Below are 16,779 nucleotides of genomic sequence, written 5' to 3'. Positions count from 1 at the left end.
TATTTTTTATTTTTATCGTTCAATTTTTTTTTCTCTCTATAATATCTCTTTGTTCTAAATTTTTTTTTTCTTTATAATATCTCTTTGTGGCCATCTCTCTACCTCAATTCTCTCTCTCTAAAATATTTTTTTGTGACCGCCCATATATATATATATATATATATATCGCTAATTCTCTCTAAATTTTTGTTGTCTCTCTAAAATATCTCTTTGTTTTAATTTTTTTTTTCTCTCTATAATATCTCTTTGTGGCCGTCTCTCTAATTTTTTATTTTATTTTCTCTCTATAATATCTCTTTGTTCTAATTTTGTTTTTTCTCTCTAAAAATCCGTTTGCTGCCAATATTATCTCTCTAATTTTATTTTTCTGTGTAAAATTTCTCTATCGGCCAATCTCACTCTCTTATTTATTATTTTTTTTTTCTGAATGTTTTTCTCATTTGTTTCCTCTTTGCTTTGCTCTTATAATTTGTTTTCTCATTTTTTTTTTTCCCTCTTTGCTTTGCTATTAAATATTGTGTTAATAGATATGGAATTGGTTGGAAATTCAAGGAGCCAATCACAACCACTCATACAACTGCATGTAACATAAATTACAGATAAAGAACGTAATCAACCAAAATGAGCCCAAAAAAAAAAAATAAAAATAAAAATAAAGGTACGCTGCACTTATAGTGCATCTCGATCAAAATGAACTTGGTCAAAAAAAAGTTATAACATCACTGCTAAAGTATACTGTAAGTATACAGCTTCAGTCTCAACCACAATAAAAATTAAAAACAAGTTATAATAACATTAATTGTGAGGGTGAGGGTAAGATCGTTCATGTTTTAAGAGAGCGACTGAGGGGGTCTGTAGTGGTTTGGGTGTGTTTGGTGGTATCTAAAGGTTTGGGTGTGTGGGCCTTAGGTGCAAGAGGAATAAGTAAAATATTAATTATTCCAGTTTTTCAATAATTTTTTTTTTTTTTTTTTCACTCTTTATGTTTTTTTTTTTTTAATAGCTAATAATCAAACAATTAAGTTTTTTTCTCCCTTTTTGTTCATATATTGGCTATTTTCTTTCTCTCACGTTTTAAGATTATTTTGAGAGTTTTAATAAAATTCTCTTTAAAAAAATGGGTTGTCGGATCAAATATCTGATAAATTACAAAATGAATTCAACAACAAATAATTTGTCAAATTATTAAATCAGATCGTAGATAATATTTTATTGGCCTTATGGACTGTTCATGTCAAACTGTTAGCGTCTTTCCTTGGGTTAAACAAGGAAAAAAAGAAAGGGGCTGTGTAATACAATTTTTCATTCTTTCCTGGTAAAAAGTTAACTAAAAGTCAAACCGTTAGCGTTTATTATTTTAATCTTTCTTAAACTAAATTATTTAGCGTTTATTATTTTAATCTCATCTTAAATTTATTTGTCACTTGTGAGAAAGTAATTAAATGTGAAAAGTCAATAATCAGGGCATTTTTATTCGGGAGAAGAACATGATTTTTATATAAGAAAATGAGAAAATTTAATAAAAACTGGTGTATGTTTAGCTAGAGCCCAATAGACACATGGAGTGGTGGGTCCCACCCATTTCATGTGCCTAATTTTTTTTTAATTTATTTAATTTATTTTTTTCCTGGCGGCGGCGGCGGCGGCAGCGACAGCAACAACCCAACAACCCATATCACAAAAAGACAAAGCCCCACAAAAACTCAAGCAACAGCATCCGCCTCCACAATGCGAAGAAATGATGACGGCATAGAACTAAACACTGAATCGGCATCCATATCAACACTCGATAGAGAAGTCGAAGCATGGGCAGCCATATTACCCTCCCTTCTCACATGAGCAATGGAGAATGTATGAAAAGATTTAAGCTCTTGTTGTACAACAACCATTAAAGAAGCTACTGCACCCTCCACAGAGCGAACTCCTGTTAAAGCCTCCACCACCAATTTAGCATCCGACTCAAAACAGACCGCCTGAAAATTAAAGACTTTAGCCCAGTAAACAGCACGACGGAATGCAAAAGTCTTAGCCTTAAATACAGACGAGGATGAACACGACTTAAAGATCACAGCTTGAATAATAGAGCCATCTGAATTTCGAAACACCGCCCTGTCACCCCCTAACAAAGAAGATTTGGAAAAACTAGCATCCACGTTACATTTAATCATGTTTCGCAACGGATGACTCCAACAGTTAGAGGATACAATAGGATTCAATGGAGAAAGCAGCTGTTTACATTTTTGCTGCACTTTTATAAATTCCCAAAAACGAGCTGCAGCTAAATTAGCCACCAATAAAGGATCCCACACTTCATTTGCAAAAACCAAGTGATTTCTAGCATTCCAAATCAGCCAAATATAAAAGGAAGCCAACCCAATCATAGCACATTTATTTGCCATTGAATGCAAAACATCGCTCGAAATTCTATTCCACCATTCAACAAAAGAAGAAGGAGAATGTTGAGAAAAATCCCAGCGAAGGAGAGATAACTTCCATACCTGAACTGAGTGAGAACATCGAAAAAACAGATGACTAATATCCTCAACCTCCAGCCCATACCTCAGACACATCGGATCTTACAAGCAGTCTCGGCGGACTAATGCATACCTTGTTGGAATAGCACCATAACAACATTTCCAAATAAAGTGTTTGATTTTAGAAGATAAAGAAAAACTCCACAACTTACTCCATAACTGCCCCGACACCCGTGGTGTAACCTCCCATGTCATCCTTTGCAGATTCTAGGTAATAAGAGACACGGCTAACTGATATGTAGATTTAACACTAAACCTGCCTGAACAATCAACGTCCCAAATTTGAATATCTTCCAACGGCCTATGACGTAAAGAAATCTTTGATATGTGATGAATTTCCATGGACGAAAATAATTGTCGCAACACATCCATGCGCCACGCGTTACAATTACTTTCAATAAGCTCATCAACCCAAGAAAAACCCAACCCAGCCACCCGCGGCCCCAAAGGCAGTGATAGACCTGGGATCCATTTATCTCACCAAATGTGGATAGATTTTTCATTTCCCACCACCCAACGCAAACCATGCCTTAGCAATTCCTGCACCGACCAAATACTACGCCAAGCCCAGGATGGATTGTAACCAAGTGTCGCATCAACAAATGAACACGATGAAAAGTATTTCGTTTTGAATAAATGATAAACCACCCCTTGCTTAGACACTAGGAATTTCCAAGCATGCTTAGCCAATAAAGCCAAATTAAAAGCTTCAATGTCACGAAACCCTAACCCACCATCCCTTTTACTTTGACACAATAGATCCCAAGGAGCCCAATGAATGGAATTGCATTTACCAAACTTCCGCCACCAGAAAGAGCGCACCTGCTTCAATAACTCAAAACACAAACCACGAGGTAACCTGAAATCAGACATAACAAATGTTGGGAGAGCATTCAACACTGTCTTAATTAAAACTTCCTTACCCTTATCTGAGAGAGCATGTTGCTGCCAAGACGCTAAACGATCCTGCATACGTTGGAGCAAGAATTTGAACATATCATATTTGGACCGACCAATTATCGTTGGCAACCCTAGATACTTTGTCTGAAACCCATCCTCCGACAGACCCAACAACTGACTCAAGGTACGCCTTAATTGCATAGGAGCATTCTTAGAAAAAAATGTGCCTAATTTATGTGAAAAGCAATGCTTTGTGAATTTATATTTGTATAATTGTATATAGGATAATGATATCTTATTCACCAATGAATAAAAAATTCATACACACTATACGTGATCACTATGAATGTAAAGAAGGTAATTATATATATAAAAATATATAATAATTATATTCAACAATTATTATAAGGGGCTATTTGGTTAGACGGAAATTTATGATGGAAAGTGAAAGTAAAAAACAAGTGAAGTGAAGGAAAATAAAATCAAGTTTGTAGCACACGTTTGGTTAGTCGGAAAATTGAATGAGAAAATATTATTTTATTAATTTGGAAAACAAATAGAAAAGAAAATAATTGTACTTACTAAAATTACCCTTGTGATTTTAAATACTAAAAATAAAATAAAATTGTGTTACTTCCCTTACCCAATTATTTATATTCATTTTTAAAAACAATAAAAATAAATAATGATAATAATGATAAAAAATTAAATTATTAAGAATTATAATATAATTATTCATATTAAATTTTAAATTGTTTATATGTGAGAAAAGTTTTAGCAGTTAATTTTAGAGGCTTATTTCAAAAATACATAGTAACACAAATATTTGAAAAGTTACGTGACAAATTTTTTTTATAATTAGTGTTCTAAGTTATTGTCATATACAACTATATTATAAGTCTATAAAGAGTTAATCACATATACAAATCATCAATTGATAAGGGGTATAATGGGAAGTTAAAATATAGAGTCACAACTTTCACGAGAAACTAAAATTTTTTAGTGTTTTATGTGAGAAACATTTTGAGAAAAATTAACAACTTTTAGTAAAACTTATAATTTTTAGTTACGGCATTGGTTCTACCAATAAATCCAATGCTGTCTCTAGGGGCATAACGGCGTTGGCAGGGATCCGAGAAGTAATAAAGTCAATGTTGTCTTCAGGGGCATAGTGACGTTGGCAGGGATTTAGGAGGTAAATTCTTAAAATCTCGCTTTCGAATCGCACTCCTTAAATGGTGGGTGGGTGTGTCGTGGGCCAGTGCGAGGTACTGGTAGACTACCACACTGGGGGGCTACGGGTGTACAATCTCACATCGTCTGGATAAGGGAATGGTGAAATGCTTATATGTGGTGGTGTTATTTCCAATTGGTACGAGACATTTTGGGGTAATATTCAAGAGCAAAACCGTGCGAACAAGTCCAAAATAAATAATATCATGCCATATGATGAAGCGACTCGTTACATTTCTCTGACAAAAACAAACAAAATGCATGTATATAAAATATACCAGTGTATATATATATATATATATATATATATATATATTTATAGTTAGTCTTTGAGACAATGATTCTGTGAGGCATAAAGGGTAAAAGTGGACAATAGATGCAATCACGTCCATTGTGTGATAAAAAGAAAGGACAAATTAATTGAGGGAAGAAGAGATTTTAGTTCCCAAAAGGCAATAAAAAGAAGGAAATTGGTAGACTTGGGAAACTCTCCCATTTGACAGTGAGTAGGCACTGTTGTTCTGTTGTCCTCTCATCAATTCAATAATTAGATCCAGACACATGCCAGTGACTCAGCCTCTGGGCTTCTGGCTCGAAATCATATTCTATCATTGCATTCTCAGTTACATAATCATGCCTCTCAACTAAATCAAATTTTCACTCGATTCTCCCCCACAATCTTACTCTCTTTTTATTTATTTATAATTTTTTAAAATTTTATACTTTTTATTTAATTTTAATTATTTTTCAATATACAATGCTCATTACTTACTTCTCAAATGATGCATAAAACTCGGACTAAAATTCTCTCTTACAAAACAGTATCCTGTTTCGTCTGGTTAATAATTTTTTTTACGAATATATTGTGATATTGAACCGTACCCTTTTTTGTAACATACATCACTCATTGGAGGTGACAAGACTACTATTTGGTTGGAGAGGGTTTTAATCCATAAAACTCAACTTTTCTTTCTTCAAGACAAAAATCTTACTCTGTAAACTTGTGCAAATGACAAATAATGCAAACAATTGAGATGGTTTAAACCCTACTATGACTTCCTAAAGAACTCTACCACTTTTATCATCAAACCATCTTCTAATTGTATCGAATCTTAATGTTTTCATATTTTAAAGTAGAAGGTTTGATTATTCAAGACTAATTTTTTCCCAAGATGATGATGATAAGGGTAAATTGCACGGACATTCTCTATAATTTGTCATAATTATAGAGACTTCTCTTAAAAATAAAAATATCTTACACGGACTTTTCCTCCTAGTAATGGACCAAGTAAGATATTTTTTCATTTTTAGGAGAGGTCCGAATAAATTTCTAAATCACAAGAAAGATCTCTATAATTATAACAAATTATAAAAGAGGTCCGTGTAATTTATCCTAATAATAATTATAAAAAAAAGGTTCTTTATATATTCTTCAAATAATTATTAAATTTTTTGACAAGGAGAGCCTACTCATTGTTTTTGAAAATGGTTAATTTTTATAACACTACGGGTGACAAACCGGTCAATCTTCACCCATCTAGAAGTAATGTTGTTGGTTTCCTTGATGGAGTCGCCACAACCAACAAAGCTTGAAAGTTGTGTGTGAATTTAGGAGGTGGCCAAGTTTTACGTTTATAGAAAGCCACTACTACCTTTCTCTATATAAAATATAGATAAGGCGAGTAGGGATCGTCCCAAGGGATTTGATGGTGTATCGAATCGTGAGACTATGGTAATTAGGGTTAGTAGGTCGAGTGATCACACAATTGTTGATTGATTGGTTGATTATACTAAATGAGCTAAACTATAATAAAACAATGCAATAAGATAAAGAGTAAGTAAGAAGGAAAGGTCTTGGGGTGTAGAGATCACCACCAAACAATACTATTCCAAACCATAATCAAGTAACTAATGAGGGAAATGAATGTGTTGCAACAATGTTGTGTGTGTAAAAGACATTCAATTGGTAAGGGTGACTCAACAAGTGCAAATTGTCCCAATCAACATGTGTGAGGCCACAATACATCTATTGGTAGAGGAATATATTGTCTAAACATCATGTGAAGATAACAAAATAACAATTCAAGTCATTGAACCTTTCATTAAGCTCATAGTCCAAGCAATCCATAAGGATGACTTAGTTAAACATGCATTATCTAATCATCATGTGAGAGGTACAAAATATCTATTGGGAGAGGAATAAATTGTCTAAACACATGTGAAAGATACAACATATCATAACTAATTATTAATCCTTCATTAAGCTCAAAATTCCATTACACCACAATATTAGAGCATATGCTTCTTGCATTCAAAAGCATGGAACATCAAAGAACAAGCATGAATTGTTTTCCCAACTAACACTACACTGCTTAAAAGAGAAACACAATCTATCAAGGAATAAGTATGAACCATCTAGAGACATAACAAGAGCATTACATTAAGAATTTCATATTTTGGCAATCTCAAGATTAAAGGCATTAATACACATAGACATACATCAATAACATTAAATCTAGAGGTGAGCATCTACTCTAGCATACATAGACATATAGATAGAGAAAATGATCAATTAGAAGCATTAATCCATAGAACTCAATGAATAATCAAGATCTTCATAAGTTCAAGAATCAAAATATGCATTACAACACAAATCCCTCAAAATTACACAAGATTAGGTAAAGAAAGCATGTTTGGGGCTAACTCTAGCCCCAAGAAGATGTCTAGCCACTCATGGTAGTGATGATCCAACCCTCAAGGGCTAACTCCATGGCTGTTCCTAGTTGGTGAAGATCTCCTCCAATGGTTGCTCTAGCTTCCTCCCTTCTTCCTCTCCAAGAATAGCCTCCAAGATGATTTTCAATGTGTGACAAGAGACTCTAGACTCCTCTCCAAAAAGTGTATCATATTCCTTATATAGGTAGGTCAAATACACCCTATGATGAGTTGTGGTCGTGTAAGGCATATTCTCCAATGATTGGGTGAAGGACGGAATAAATGAGCTGGACTTTAACTTTTTCTCGCTGGAGGAAGTTCGATCGATCGAACCTTAACTTAGATCGATCGAAGATGGGTTCGATCGATCGAACTGCATCTTGGATCGATCGAAGTGGTCTGACTCCTCCGGATAAGGACAAGGCTGAGATATTTCGAAGATATTTATGGGGAAAAGGACAAAAGTGGTTGGTAGGCGTACAGCTGTGGATAAGATCAATCATTTGAATAGGACAAAATAGGGTTCAATCGATCGAAGGTGATGTTGGATCGATCGAACTTGGAATTTCAGCAAAGGCCAAGGTTGGATCTATCGAGAAGTACTGTGATCGATCATAGATGTTCGATCGATCGAACTCTAAGTTGGATCGATCGAACTTTTCAGCTGCACAACTTTGATTCCTTTTTGCTCCTTTCTTTCTCCACTTTGCTCCCTCCTTTGGTTTATCTCAGGATTGCTTCAATTAAGCTCTTATTTGGCTGAGTTAGCTCAATTTTGGGATTAGTGCCTGAAAATATAAATAACACGTAATAAGTCTAAAACGGCAAAGTAAGATAGATAAATGTATTAGAATGCTTAAGCTTAACGGGTTTAAATGCGTACTTTTCAGTGCTCATCAAGTAACTAAAGAAAAGTATGTCAAAAATGAGGTTGGTCGCTTGTCATTTGCAACTACCGACCAATGTAGTGAGACTAGCGTTGGTAACGACCCTTAATACCTATTGAGAAGCTATACAAAATGTTTAAATATTATCAATAAGGCTAACGTTTACGTAACTATGAACTATGCTAAGTACAGTCGTGATGGTGCAACCTCAGTTTTTAAATTTTGTGAATTTTATCGGAGTTTAAAATTTAAGGGTTAAGATTATATCCACTAACGACTACACTTGGCATTCTCCATGTAATCATATATTGAGAAAACAATATTGTTATATTTGGTAGCACGGAATTGATACTTTAGATTTGGAATAAAAAAAAAATTAGTTCAAAATTTGTACTAAATTTGTTCCAATCCCAAATTCAAGATCTCAATTCGGTACCATCAAACATAACATATATATATATTTTAATTTAAATAAAAACTCACGTACCCACTTTACTCTTAGTATTGAACATTTGATTGGGAAACTACGAGAAACTGTTGCACTCAATAACGATCATATTCAAGAAGTGGTTTTGCTAAAAAAAGAAAAAAGGATAAAAAATGATTTTAAAGTTGGATAGAATACTTTATCCAACGTTTTTAATTTGTCGATGCATACCAAATATGGAAGTGACATCTTTTACTTATGTCTTGCATTAATGACTACTCAGATGTATTCAATCAAATGATTCTGCTCTACGTCCAAATATTACCACTCAAAAGAAATTCAAGCAAATTAAGCGGTTGCAACAATCTCTTGTTTTCTTGAAATTTTAAATATTATTTATTTATTTTTGTTTACTGGATGCAATGTTTTACAAATTTCCTCAATACACATGAAAATTGCTAACTGAAAAACGTGATTTCAACATTGGTGAAAGCACAACCCTTCTGTTAAAAGAGAGAATACGAAGAAGAACTGATGAATCAATTAAGAGTAGCTGTCAGGTTGGTTGGTTATTGGTGTTGATGCTCCTATAGACTTTGAGAAGCTTTATATATATATATCTTTATATATATATATATATATATAGATATAGATGTAGATATATATATCATCATCAACAACAAACAACAAATAATACCCATTGCCTTCCAACTCAAACTAGACTAGGATCAGACAAAAGCTTCCACAGAGAAAGAAAAACTGCTTTTTTGAAATTTTATCACAAAAGCATAAGTACACAGGAATCTCTCTCTCTCTCTCTGTCTCTCTCTCTCTCCTTCCACCTATTCCACACCCACTATTCCATCATTGTTTCACAACTGGAATGATTAGTCATTTACTATCACAACTCAAAAGAATCTCATGTCAAAATATTGCATAAGATTTTGGTGGGAATTGCCCTCCACCAGTATTAAAGTTGAAATATTGCATAAGATTTTTCTTTCTTTTATTTTTATTTATTTCTATTTTTTAAAATATATTTCTTCTATTTTTTTTAAATAAAATTTATATTTCTTTCTTTCTTAATGATTAGTCATTTCCTGTTCCTTTTTCCAATGTTTTCCCACCTCCTTTTTCTTGGTATAGTAGCACTTGTTTCATGTTTGTTTTCATTTTTTTTAAAATAATGTTTGATAACCGAATTTAACACTTAATTCTGAATTATTAATAAAGTAAGTTTGACAAACCAATTCAAATATCAATTAAAAAATAAATGTCACTTGGTAAAATTTTAAGTGACAATTACTTCACTTATTATTGAAAATACTTCAATTTTTTTTTTAAAAATATTTGAAAAAATTTCAATTTAAAATTACAAAATAAAACTTGTTCTTATATATGGTCGACTATGATGGCGTCGGGTCTCTGAAAGTTGTCTACAATCCACCATCGACTACATTTAGTCCCCTCATCCCACATCACCAAGTAATTACAGGAAAATTATGTGAGAATAGTCCAAAGAAGATTTAAATCCTCAACCTCCAGAATTTTAGATGAGAGCTTTGCCATTAGGTTATACTCTTAGGCTATGTTTGGAATAGCGGAAAAGAAAAGAAAAGAAAAGATAATAGTTAGGAGAGAAAAGAAAAGAAATGAAATGATATTGTTAATAATTTATCATATTTGGTTGGTTAATAAAAAAAAAATAGAAAACCATAGTAATCATGTTTAAGAAAGATAAGAAATAAAACTATTTTAATAAAACTTAAAAAATGCGAGGATTACCTTTCATGATAGCAAATTTATATCATTTGATTTCCTCCCATCCTTTCTTTTCCTTTAATAATTTATACCAAACATAATATTTTATTTTCCTCCCGTTGCCTTTATTTTCTTTCCTTCCATTATCCCCCAACCCAACCGGACCAAAGATTTACTTCATTTTTAGTTTTATCAAATAAACCACCTTAGTCTCCGGAGACTTGGATGAGTTGGTAAGATGAAGACATTGACTTGCATCGGCCAGTGTTTAAGTCTTCCTACCTTTTTTATTAATCTCGACTTAAAATGTTACTTGTATTGTGAAGTCGGGATGAGTAACTGAAAATTTACCCAGTAATTACAAGTTTAAAGATCGGATAGTTACTAGGTTCCTAACTCGTTGTCATAAGAAAAAAAAAAAAAAATTCACCCTAGAGTCCTCTTATTTCCAAAAGTTTGATAATTATTAGTCATTTACAAAGTCAACCATCTCTGCACCGCGGGCGGCTAAAGCGGTAAAGCCCTGGGCAGTTTAGGCAATTGTTTAGGGTCCCACCTAAGAAAGGCCCAATCATATTTCATAATAATTTCATGTCTGGATTTTATGTGATGTACTAATATTCTTTAATTTCTTGATGTGGTCCCATAAAAGTTTCGAATTAAAAAAATTAATTTTTCCAATTCTGAAAATTTCAAACTCCTGTATCATGGAGTATCTCTTTTCTAATAAATTTCCTTATTATTATTCTAGAATTCTTAAAACATATTATTGCTTTTCTTCTTCTAATTTTCTTCCTTACTAGTGTGATTATTGTCAAAACCTAGTTTTTAATTCCTCAAATCATAAGTTGTGTAAAAGTTTGTTTTTGAAAATTTCTCAAAACAATGAAAGACAAACTCAGAAAAAACCAAGAATGGAAAATATTAGGCCAAAAAGCAATGCTATGACTTAAGAAATTTCCTTGCAAATATATATATATATATATTTTGTACTGGCAAATTAGAAGAGAGAGACTCGAACACGAACACACCCGCTCGAGGAGTTGGACGCTCTACTAACTAAGTATTACAAGTGTGACTTGACCACATCAATTGTAATGGGTGTATATAGATTATGTATTAACTTTACCTAATAGTTTAAATTTTTAAGTTGGATCGCGAAACATCCGACCTGTTATAATTGAGATCAGAGTCAAACTCAATTCTTGATCTGTTATCACGCCAAACGCCAGATTTAAAGGAGTCTAGGTGTGCCTCCCCGAATAGGTAAGGTGGCCTGACCGTAACGAGCTCGGGTGTAACAGAATGTTACAAGTCGGTTTGAAAAAGTCCAAGTGTACCTTTCTGAATAGATAAGGTGACCCAACTGTAATGAATTCGAATGAGGGCATAATGGTACAAGTAAAACTTATTTCACATTAAATTAGAATGAAAATTATAATAGGTATACATGAACATAGTGTTAGTCCAATAATTTATTTGTTTTGACCTACCCCAGTATATGTTTTTCCCAACAATCCCTGCCTAAAGTTAGTTTAAGGTGAGGGAGACAACTAAAGTTGAGTGGGTTGAAAGTTGGCCATTAGGTGTGCCCCACAAAAAATCAAAAGCTGTCCTTCATTTTTCCTACTCACTGGTAAATCTGTCACTATCTCATATAGTTTTTGAGATTGTCATGTAGGCAGGAGGCATCATTCTCTATTTTGGTATGATTATATTCTTTTTACTTGACAGGAGAAGCATCTGTCAATCTGTGTTGTTTCTGTAGGAAATCAAAACCCTTCCTTGGAGGTTTCTTGTATCTAATAATATTCTCTCTTCTATCTTAACCTTGTATGGTAACACTACTTTTCTACAAAGATTAAGTTACATTTAGTTATTCCCTTAACACTCGTCATTTTTGCATTCTTGAAGCCTTAGAAAACTTCAATTTTTATTTTCTAGGCCATCTTTATGAATTGAATCCTAGAAGTACTTCTTGTGAAATTTAACACAAAAAGAAAACACACATATTTACTCGATTTATTCAAAATTAGGGTTATGGTCACGTAGTTGTCGAGATTTCACTACGGTGAAGAGTGAAACGAAGTACACAATTTAGAATAATTATCATCCAAAATTAGGGTTACAAACATGGAATTATTGAGATTTGACTACGGTGAAGAGTGAAACGAATTACACAGTTCAAAATAATTATCACCTAAAATTAGGGTTACGGCCATGAAGTTATCAAGATTTCACTACGGTGAAGAGTAAAATGAATTACACAATTCAGAATAATTATCTGCCAAAATTAGGGTTACGACCAAGGAGTTATTGAGATTTCACTATGGTGAAGAGTGAAACAAATTACACAGCTCAGAATAATTATCACCCAAAATTAGGGTCCGTTGCTGAGATTTCACTATGTTGAAGAGTGAAAAGAGTTGCGTAGTTCATAATAATTATCATCCAAAATTAGGGTTACGGCCACATAGTAGATGAGATTTCTCAGAATAATTAACCACGGCTACTACTATACTTCTATAGAATTAGGGCTTGGATCTGTGAAGGCCAGATGCACGATAGTATCAGCTCCGTGCTTCTCATCATTACTGTCACACCATTTTTCGTTTTGTCTCCATCATGTGTAAGATAAAAAAAATGGACACTCCTTTTTTTTTTTTTTTTTTTCCTTCACTGGATATTGAACTGTCCAAATTGCTGAAGTTTTATTGGAATTTTGCAGACTTGACAATAAGTTTCTTATGACTTAATTCGAAATGAAATACACCTCGTGTTCCAAAATAATCCTTCATTGTAGCTAAAATACCAACTTTTGATGCCATGGTTGAACTGTTTTTAGTCCAACTTAATCAAATTCACTGATTTTTAATGATTCTGCATCCAAATTGCAAGATGAGTGAATGACGAAATGGCCAAATAGCTGAATTTTGTTGTGTACTTTCTTTAAATTTAATTTGTTGTCTTGAGAAATTAGAATTCTCACAAGCCTTTCAATCTATTTTCTTTTGGGGCCAAAAAATAGAAGAATCCATCACTCCCTTGATTCTGTTGTCAAGTTTTGAATGTCCCTTGGCAACCCCATTCCACTTGATGCAGAGTTCTCTGTTCAAAAGTGTTCAATTATATATATATATATATATATATATATAAACACACACATACACACACAAACACACATATATGCAACACATTTGACATTCCAGTTATCTGCAGCTCTTGGTCATGTGGGTGAAACAAGAATATCATGTTTGCCATTACAAATGAGAAGAATATGTCCTTTGGCTAATTGGATGTGATGTTTTTTTTTTGCTTTCAATTGAAGCCAACTGTGTTCAAAATATTCCTCTTGTTTCTTCTATTCATATAGTAATCTTGCTTTTCTTTGAAAGAAAAGAATCACATTCTCTTTCCCTCAAATTCTTTTTTCCCTGAAATTTCAAGAGAGACTCTCCTCAGAGCTTCAACTCTATTTTAGCTCCAAAACTAATTGCCTTCAAGAGAAAAGACACAGAGACCGCATAAAGTGAAAAAAAAAAAAGAAAAAAGAAAAAAAGAAGAAAAAGAAATGGGCAAAAAACTAAAACTCTAACACTACCCCATGATCAAGTGATTTCTTACACACTTTTCTCTACCTACCCATGGCTGCACCATCTCTCTCTCTCTCTTTCTCTCTCTACCTATGAGTGCACATGTCCCAAAGCTTCTTCCTCCCTTCAACTATTTCATCAAAGAAGTCATCAAGCTGCCCAATTATGTTCTCAGCCCCACATTTCAAGACCCCAAAGCAAGTCTTCAAGTTCTCAACCTTGTCATGGATGTCCTTGTAATCTTCTGTTGTGCCATAGTCTGCAATCCTCTCTAGTTCTTCCTTCAGCTCTTCCATTGCGATTCGCGCTTCTTTGAACTCGAAAAGAAGAACCCCTGTCTGCCCATGATCAATCTGGTTCATCTCCCCTGCAACTCTTTGCTGCAATCTTGCTGCTGAGACCATAAAAGATGAGCCAAAAACCATGTGTCCTTCATAACCACCTTGGCAAAAGCTCTCCACAGGCCAACAGTACACTAGGCCACCAAGTAAGATCATTAGAAGCAAAGAGCTAACATTCCTCATTGCATATAGAACACCTCTAAAACCATTGAAACCATTGAACTTTGATTGGATTGAAACATTCTCATCAAACCTTAGAGACAGTGGTTGGATTCTTGTCTCCATTAAGCTCCTATTCTCCTCTTCCAACCCCACTATCTCCCTTTGGCAACCGGCGATCAATCGTATAATCTGTCAAAAATTTAACCAACTCAATCAATATATAAACTGAAGCTAGAAAATTAGATTCATTCAAGTAGTCGACGCCAAGCAGTTGAAGTACTAAGCCTTAGTTACGAGGTAATTTAATATAGATATATTTATGTAGTCGACACCAAGTAGTTGCAGTATAAACCTGACGTGAAAGCTGAGGGTTTATAATGCTGTGATTGTTGAGGGAGGAAGCTATGTTGGCTCCGGCAGAGTAAACGCTCTCCATACCGGCTACGCCTGCTTTCAGGACATGGCAGGCTTCCCAGAGCCTCGAGCTTTCGTCCATGTACTCGTCGAGCCACTTCTCTCCAACAGGCAAGTGAAGCTTTTGGACCAAAATGGTTAGCTGAGAGTGAAAGGATTGGAGTGATGAGAGAACCCTTTGGAGGAACTGAATGGACATGAAGTTATTGGAGGGAAAGGAGCAGTCAAGATCGTCGAGGCACCGGGTGAGGAAATTGTAGAAGCCATTGACAGAAGTGGTGGCTGAGGAATTAGAATGATTCATGATCATGGGAAGTGGGAAACTAAAAGATGGTGTGGTGTGAAAAAAGGTGATAGAGATTGATAGATATTTAAGAAGAAGAGGAAGAAGTAAAACAATTTAGTGAATATATATAGCTTGAGAGAGCTCAGGTTTCTATATGATGGAAAGAATTGATTGTTGGGTGCAATTATGTGTGTTTCCTTTAGAGTGGAAGGGATGATTGGGAATCTTCCATTAGCATTGTTTAATGGGCAGAATTGTATATGATGAAAAAAGGTTGAGAGAGAGAGAGAGAGAGAGAGGTACTTGAGTGAGAATTTCAAACAATACAAGACTAAGCACAAAGGAAAAAGTGTAAATGTAAAACAATGGGAATACATGGAGTCATGACCTTTATTTTGTGTTTGTTTAATCTGCAGACTTTCAATAGATGATGATAATTAGAGAGAAAATCTTCAATCTTTTTCAGCTCTATATTCTATGATGCTAGATTATGTTTCTTGGGCTGTAAAAGTTTGACTACTTTGACTGAGATTCTTCTTCTCTTTCTTCTATTTTGATTTGGTTGCCTTTGGAATTGAGTTCTCTTTGGCTTCTTTACCTTTTCTCTTCCTTCACCATTCTTCATATTTTTTAATTCAATCTTTTTGGTGTACCATTTCTATAAATATATGTAGTATATTTTGGTCTGCTAGATAAAGGAAACAAATGATGAGGTTCCTTGTGTTGGAGATTTTCTCTTTAGAGTGCAGATTCCTCTTGTTTCTTTCTTTCTTTATTTTTCTTTCTATTTATTTATTTAATTTATGTTTTTTGGGTATTAAAAGGAATACATTGATACTAGACAAGAATGGACCATGCCCCATAACAACAAGGTCACATTCACACCAGAAAGCGTACCAAAATCTTTTGATTAGAGGCATAACTTGATTTGCTTAAAAAGCTTGCAGTTGAAAGAAATCTCTTAAGGGTACTTTTCACAAATATGTGGTGGGTTTTGATCTTACCTAAAATGTTTTGTTGATTTGAGTCTTCAACCAAATGTACCAGGGAAATTTGAAATGGACATCAGAATGAGTGATTAGATTGGAAGTGGTGAGAATGCCCTCCCTTATAGCAATGTTTAGCAGTACTATAATTACTTAAAGTTACACTGTGACCCTACTAATTACATGGTATGAAGATGCTTCAAATTGAATTGAAGGGGATATTTTGATATTTAGACAATGCAAGCCATATACATATATTTAGATATACATATATTTAGTTAACAGGCTCGATCGACCTAAAATCGTAAATTAGCGGTTACTTATTTTGAAATTACACTGAAATAACGATTTGGTTCGATTCAGTTCGATTTTTTGTGTACCCTAATGCAAGCTTCCTATGTTGTTTTATTCATGCCATTTACCAAAGTTGTTCATTTTTTTTAATATAAAAAAAAGGTGTGTAATAGGCAGACTCGTTACATTCATGTATATAATACTGCAAAATAAGACCTATATTTCCCTCCCACACAATATAATTCT

At 33.8% G+C, this 16,779-nt stretch overlaps 2 protein-coding genes across 2 annotated transcripts; both read right to left on the bottom strand.

Annotated features, from left to right (window-relative positions):
- Positions 1 to 1,703: 1,703 nt before the first annotated feature.
- On the bottom strand, positions 1,704 to 2,570 carry LOC132301581 (uncharacterized). Its single transcript, XM_059798820.1, has one exon. The coding sequence runs from the start codon at positions 2,568 to 2,570 to the stop codon at positions 1,704 to 1,706; it is 867 nt and encodes a 288-aa protein (XP_059654803.1).
- Positions 2,571 to 13,989: 11,419 nt separating this feature from the next.
- On the bottom strand, positions 13,990 to 15,570 carry LOC132300454 (uncharacterized). Its single transcript, XM_059797523.1, has 2 exons — positions 14,906 to 15,570; positions 13,990 to 14,742 (listed from the first exon to the last, which is right to left on the bottom strand). Exons 1-2 carry the CDS (start codon positions 15,275 to 15,277, stop codon positions 14,137 to 14,139), a joined length of 978 nt encoding a protein of 325 aa, XP_059653506.1. The 5' UTR covers positions 15,278 to 15,570; the 3' UTR covers positions 13,990 to 14,136.
- Positions 15,571 to 16,779: the final 1,209 nt, after the last annotated feature.

Source organism: Cornus florida, unplaced genomic scaffold, assembly GCF_030987335.1.
Source record: "Cornus florida cultivar Cherokee Brave unplaced genomic scaffold, ASM3098733v1 CherokeeBrave_3.0.0_Hap2_Chr03, whole genome shotgun sequence".
Classification (NCBI taxonomy): Eukaryota; Viridiplantae; Streptophyta; class Magnoliopsida; order Cornales; family Cornaceae; genus Cornus; species Cornus florida.
This window is presented reverse-complemented; position numbering and strand designations above follow the sequence as displayed.

What these genes read in the sequence shown, in the direction of transcription:
- LOC132301581 (XM_059798820.1), bottom strand. Translation starts at nt 2,570, where the DNA reads ATGTGTCTGAGGTATGGGCTGGAGGTTGAGGATATTAGTCATCTGTTT.
- LOC132300454 (XM_059797523.1), bottom strand. Translation starts at nt 15,277, where the DNA reads ATGATCATGAATCATTCTAATTCCTCAGCCACCACTTCTGTCAATGGC. An exon ending in ACCCTCAGCTTTCACGTCAG is followed by an intron (nt 14,743 to 14,905) that starts GTTTATACTGCA and finishes AATTTTTGACAG; the next exon opens with ATTATACGATTGATCGCCGG.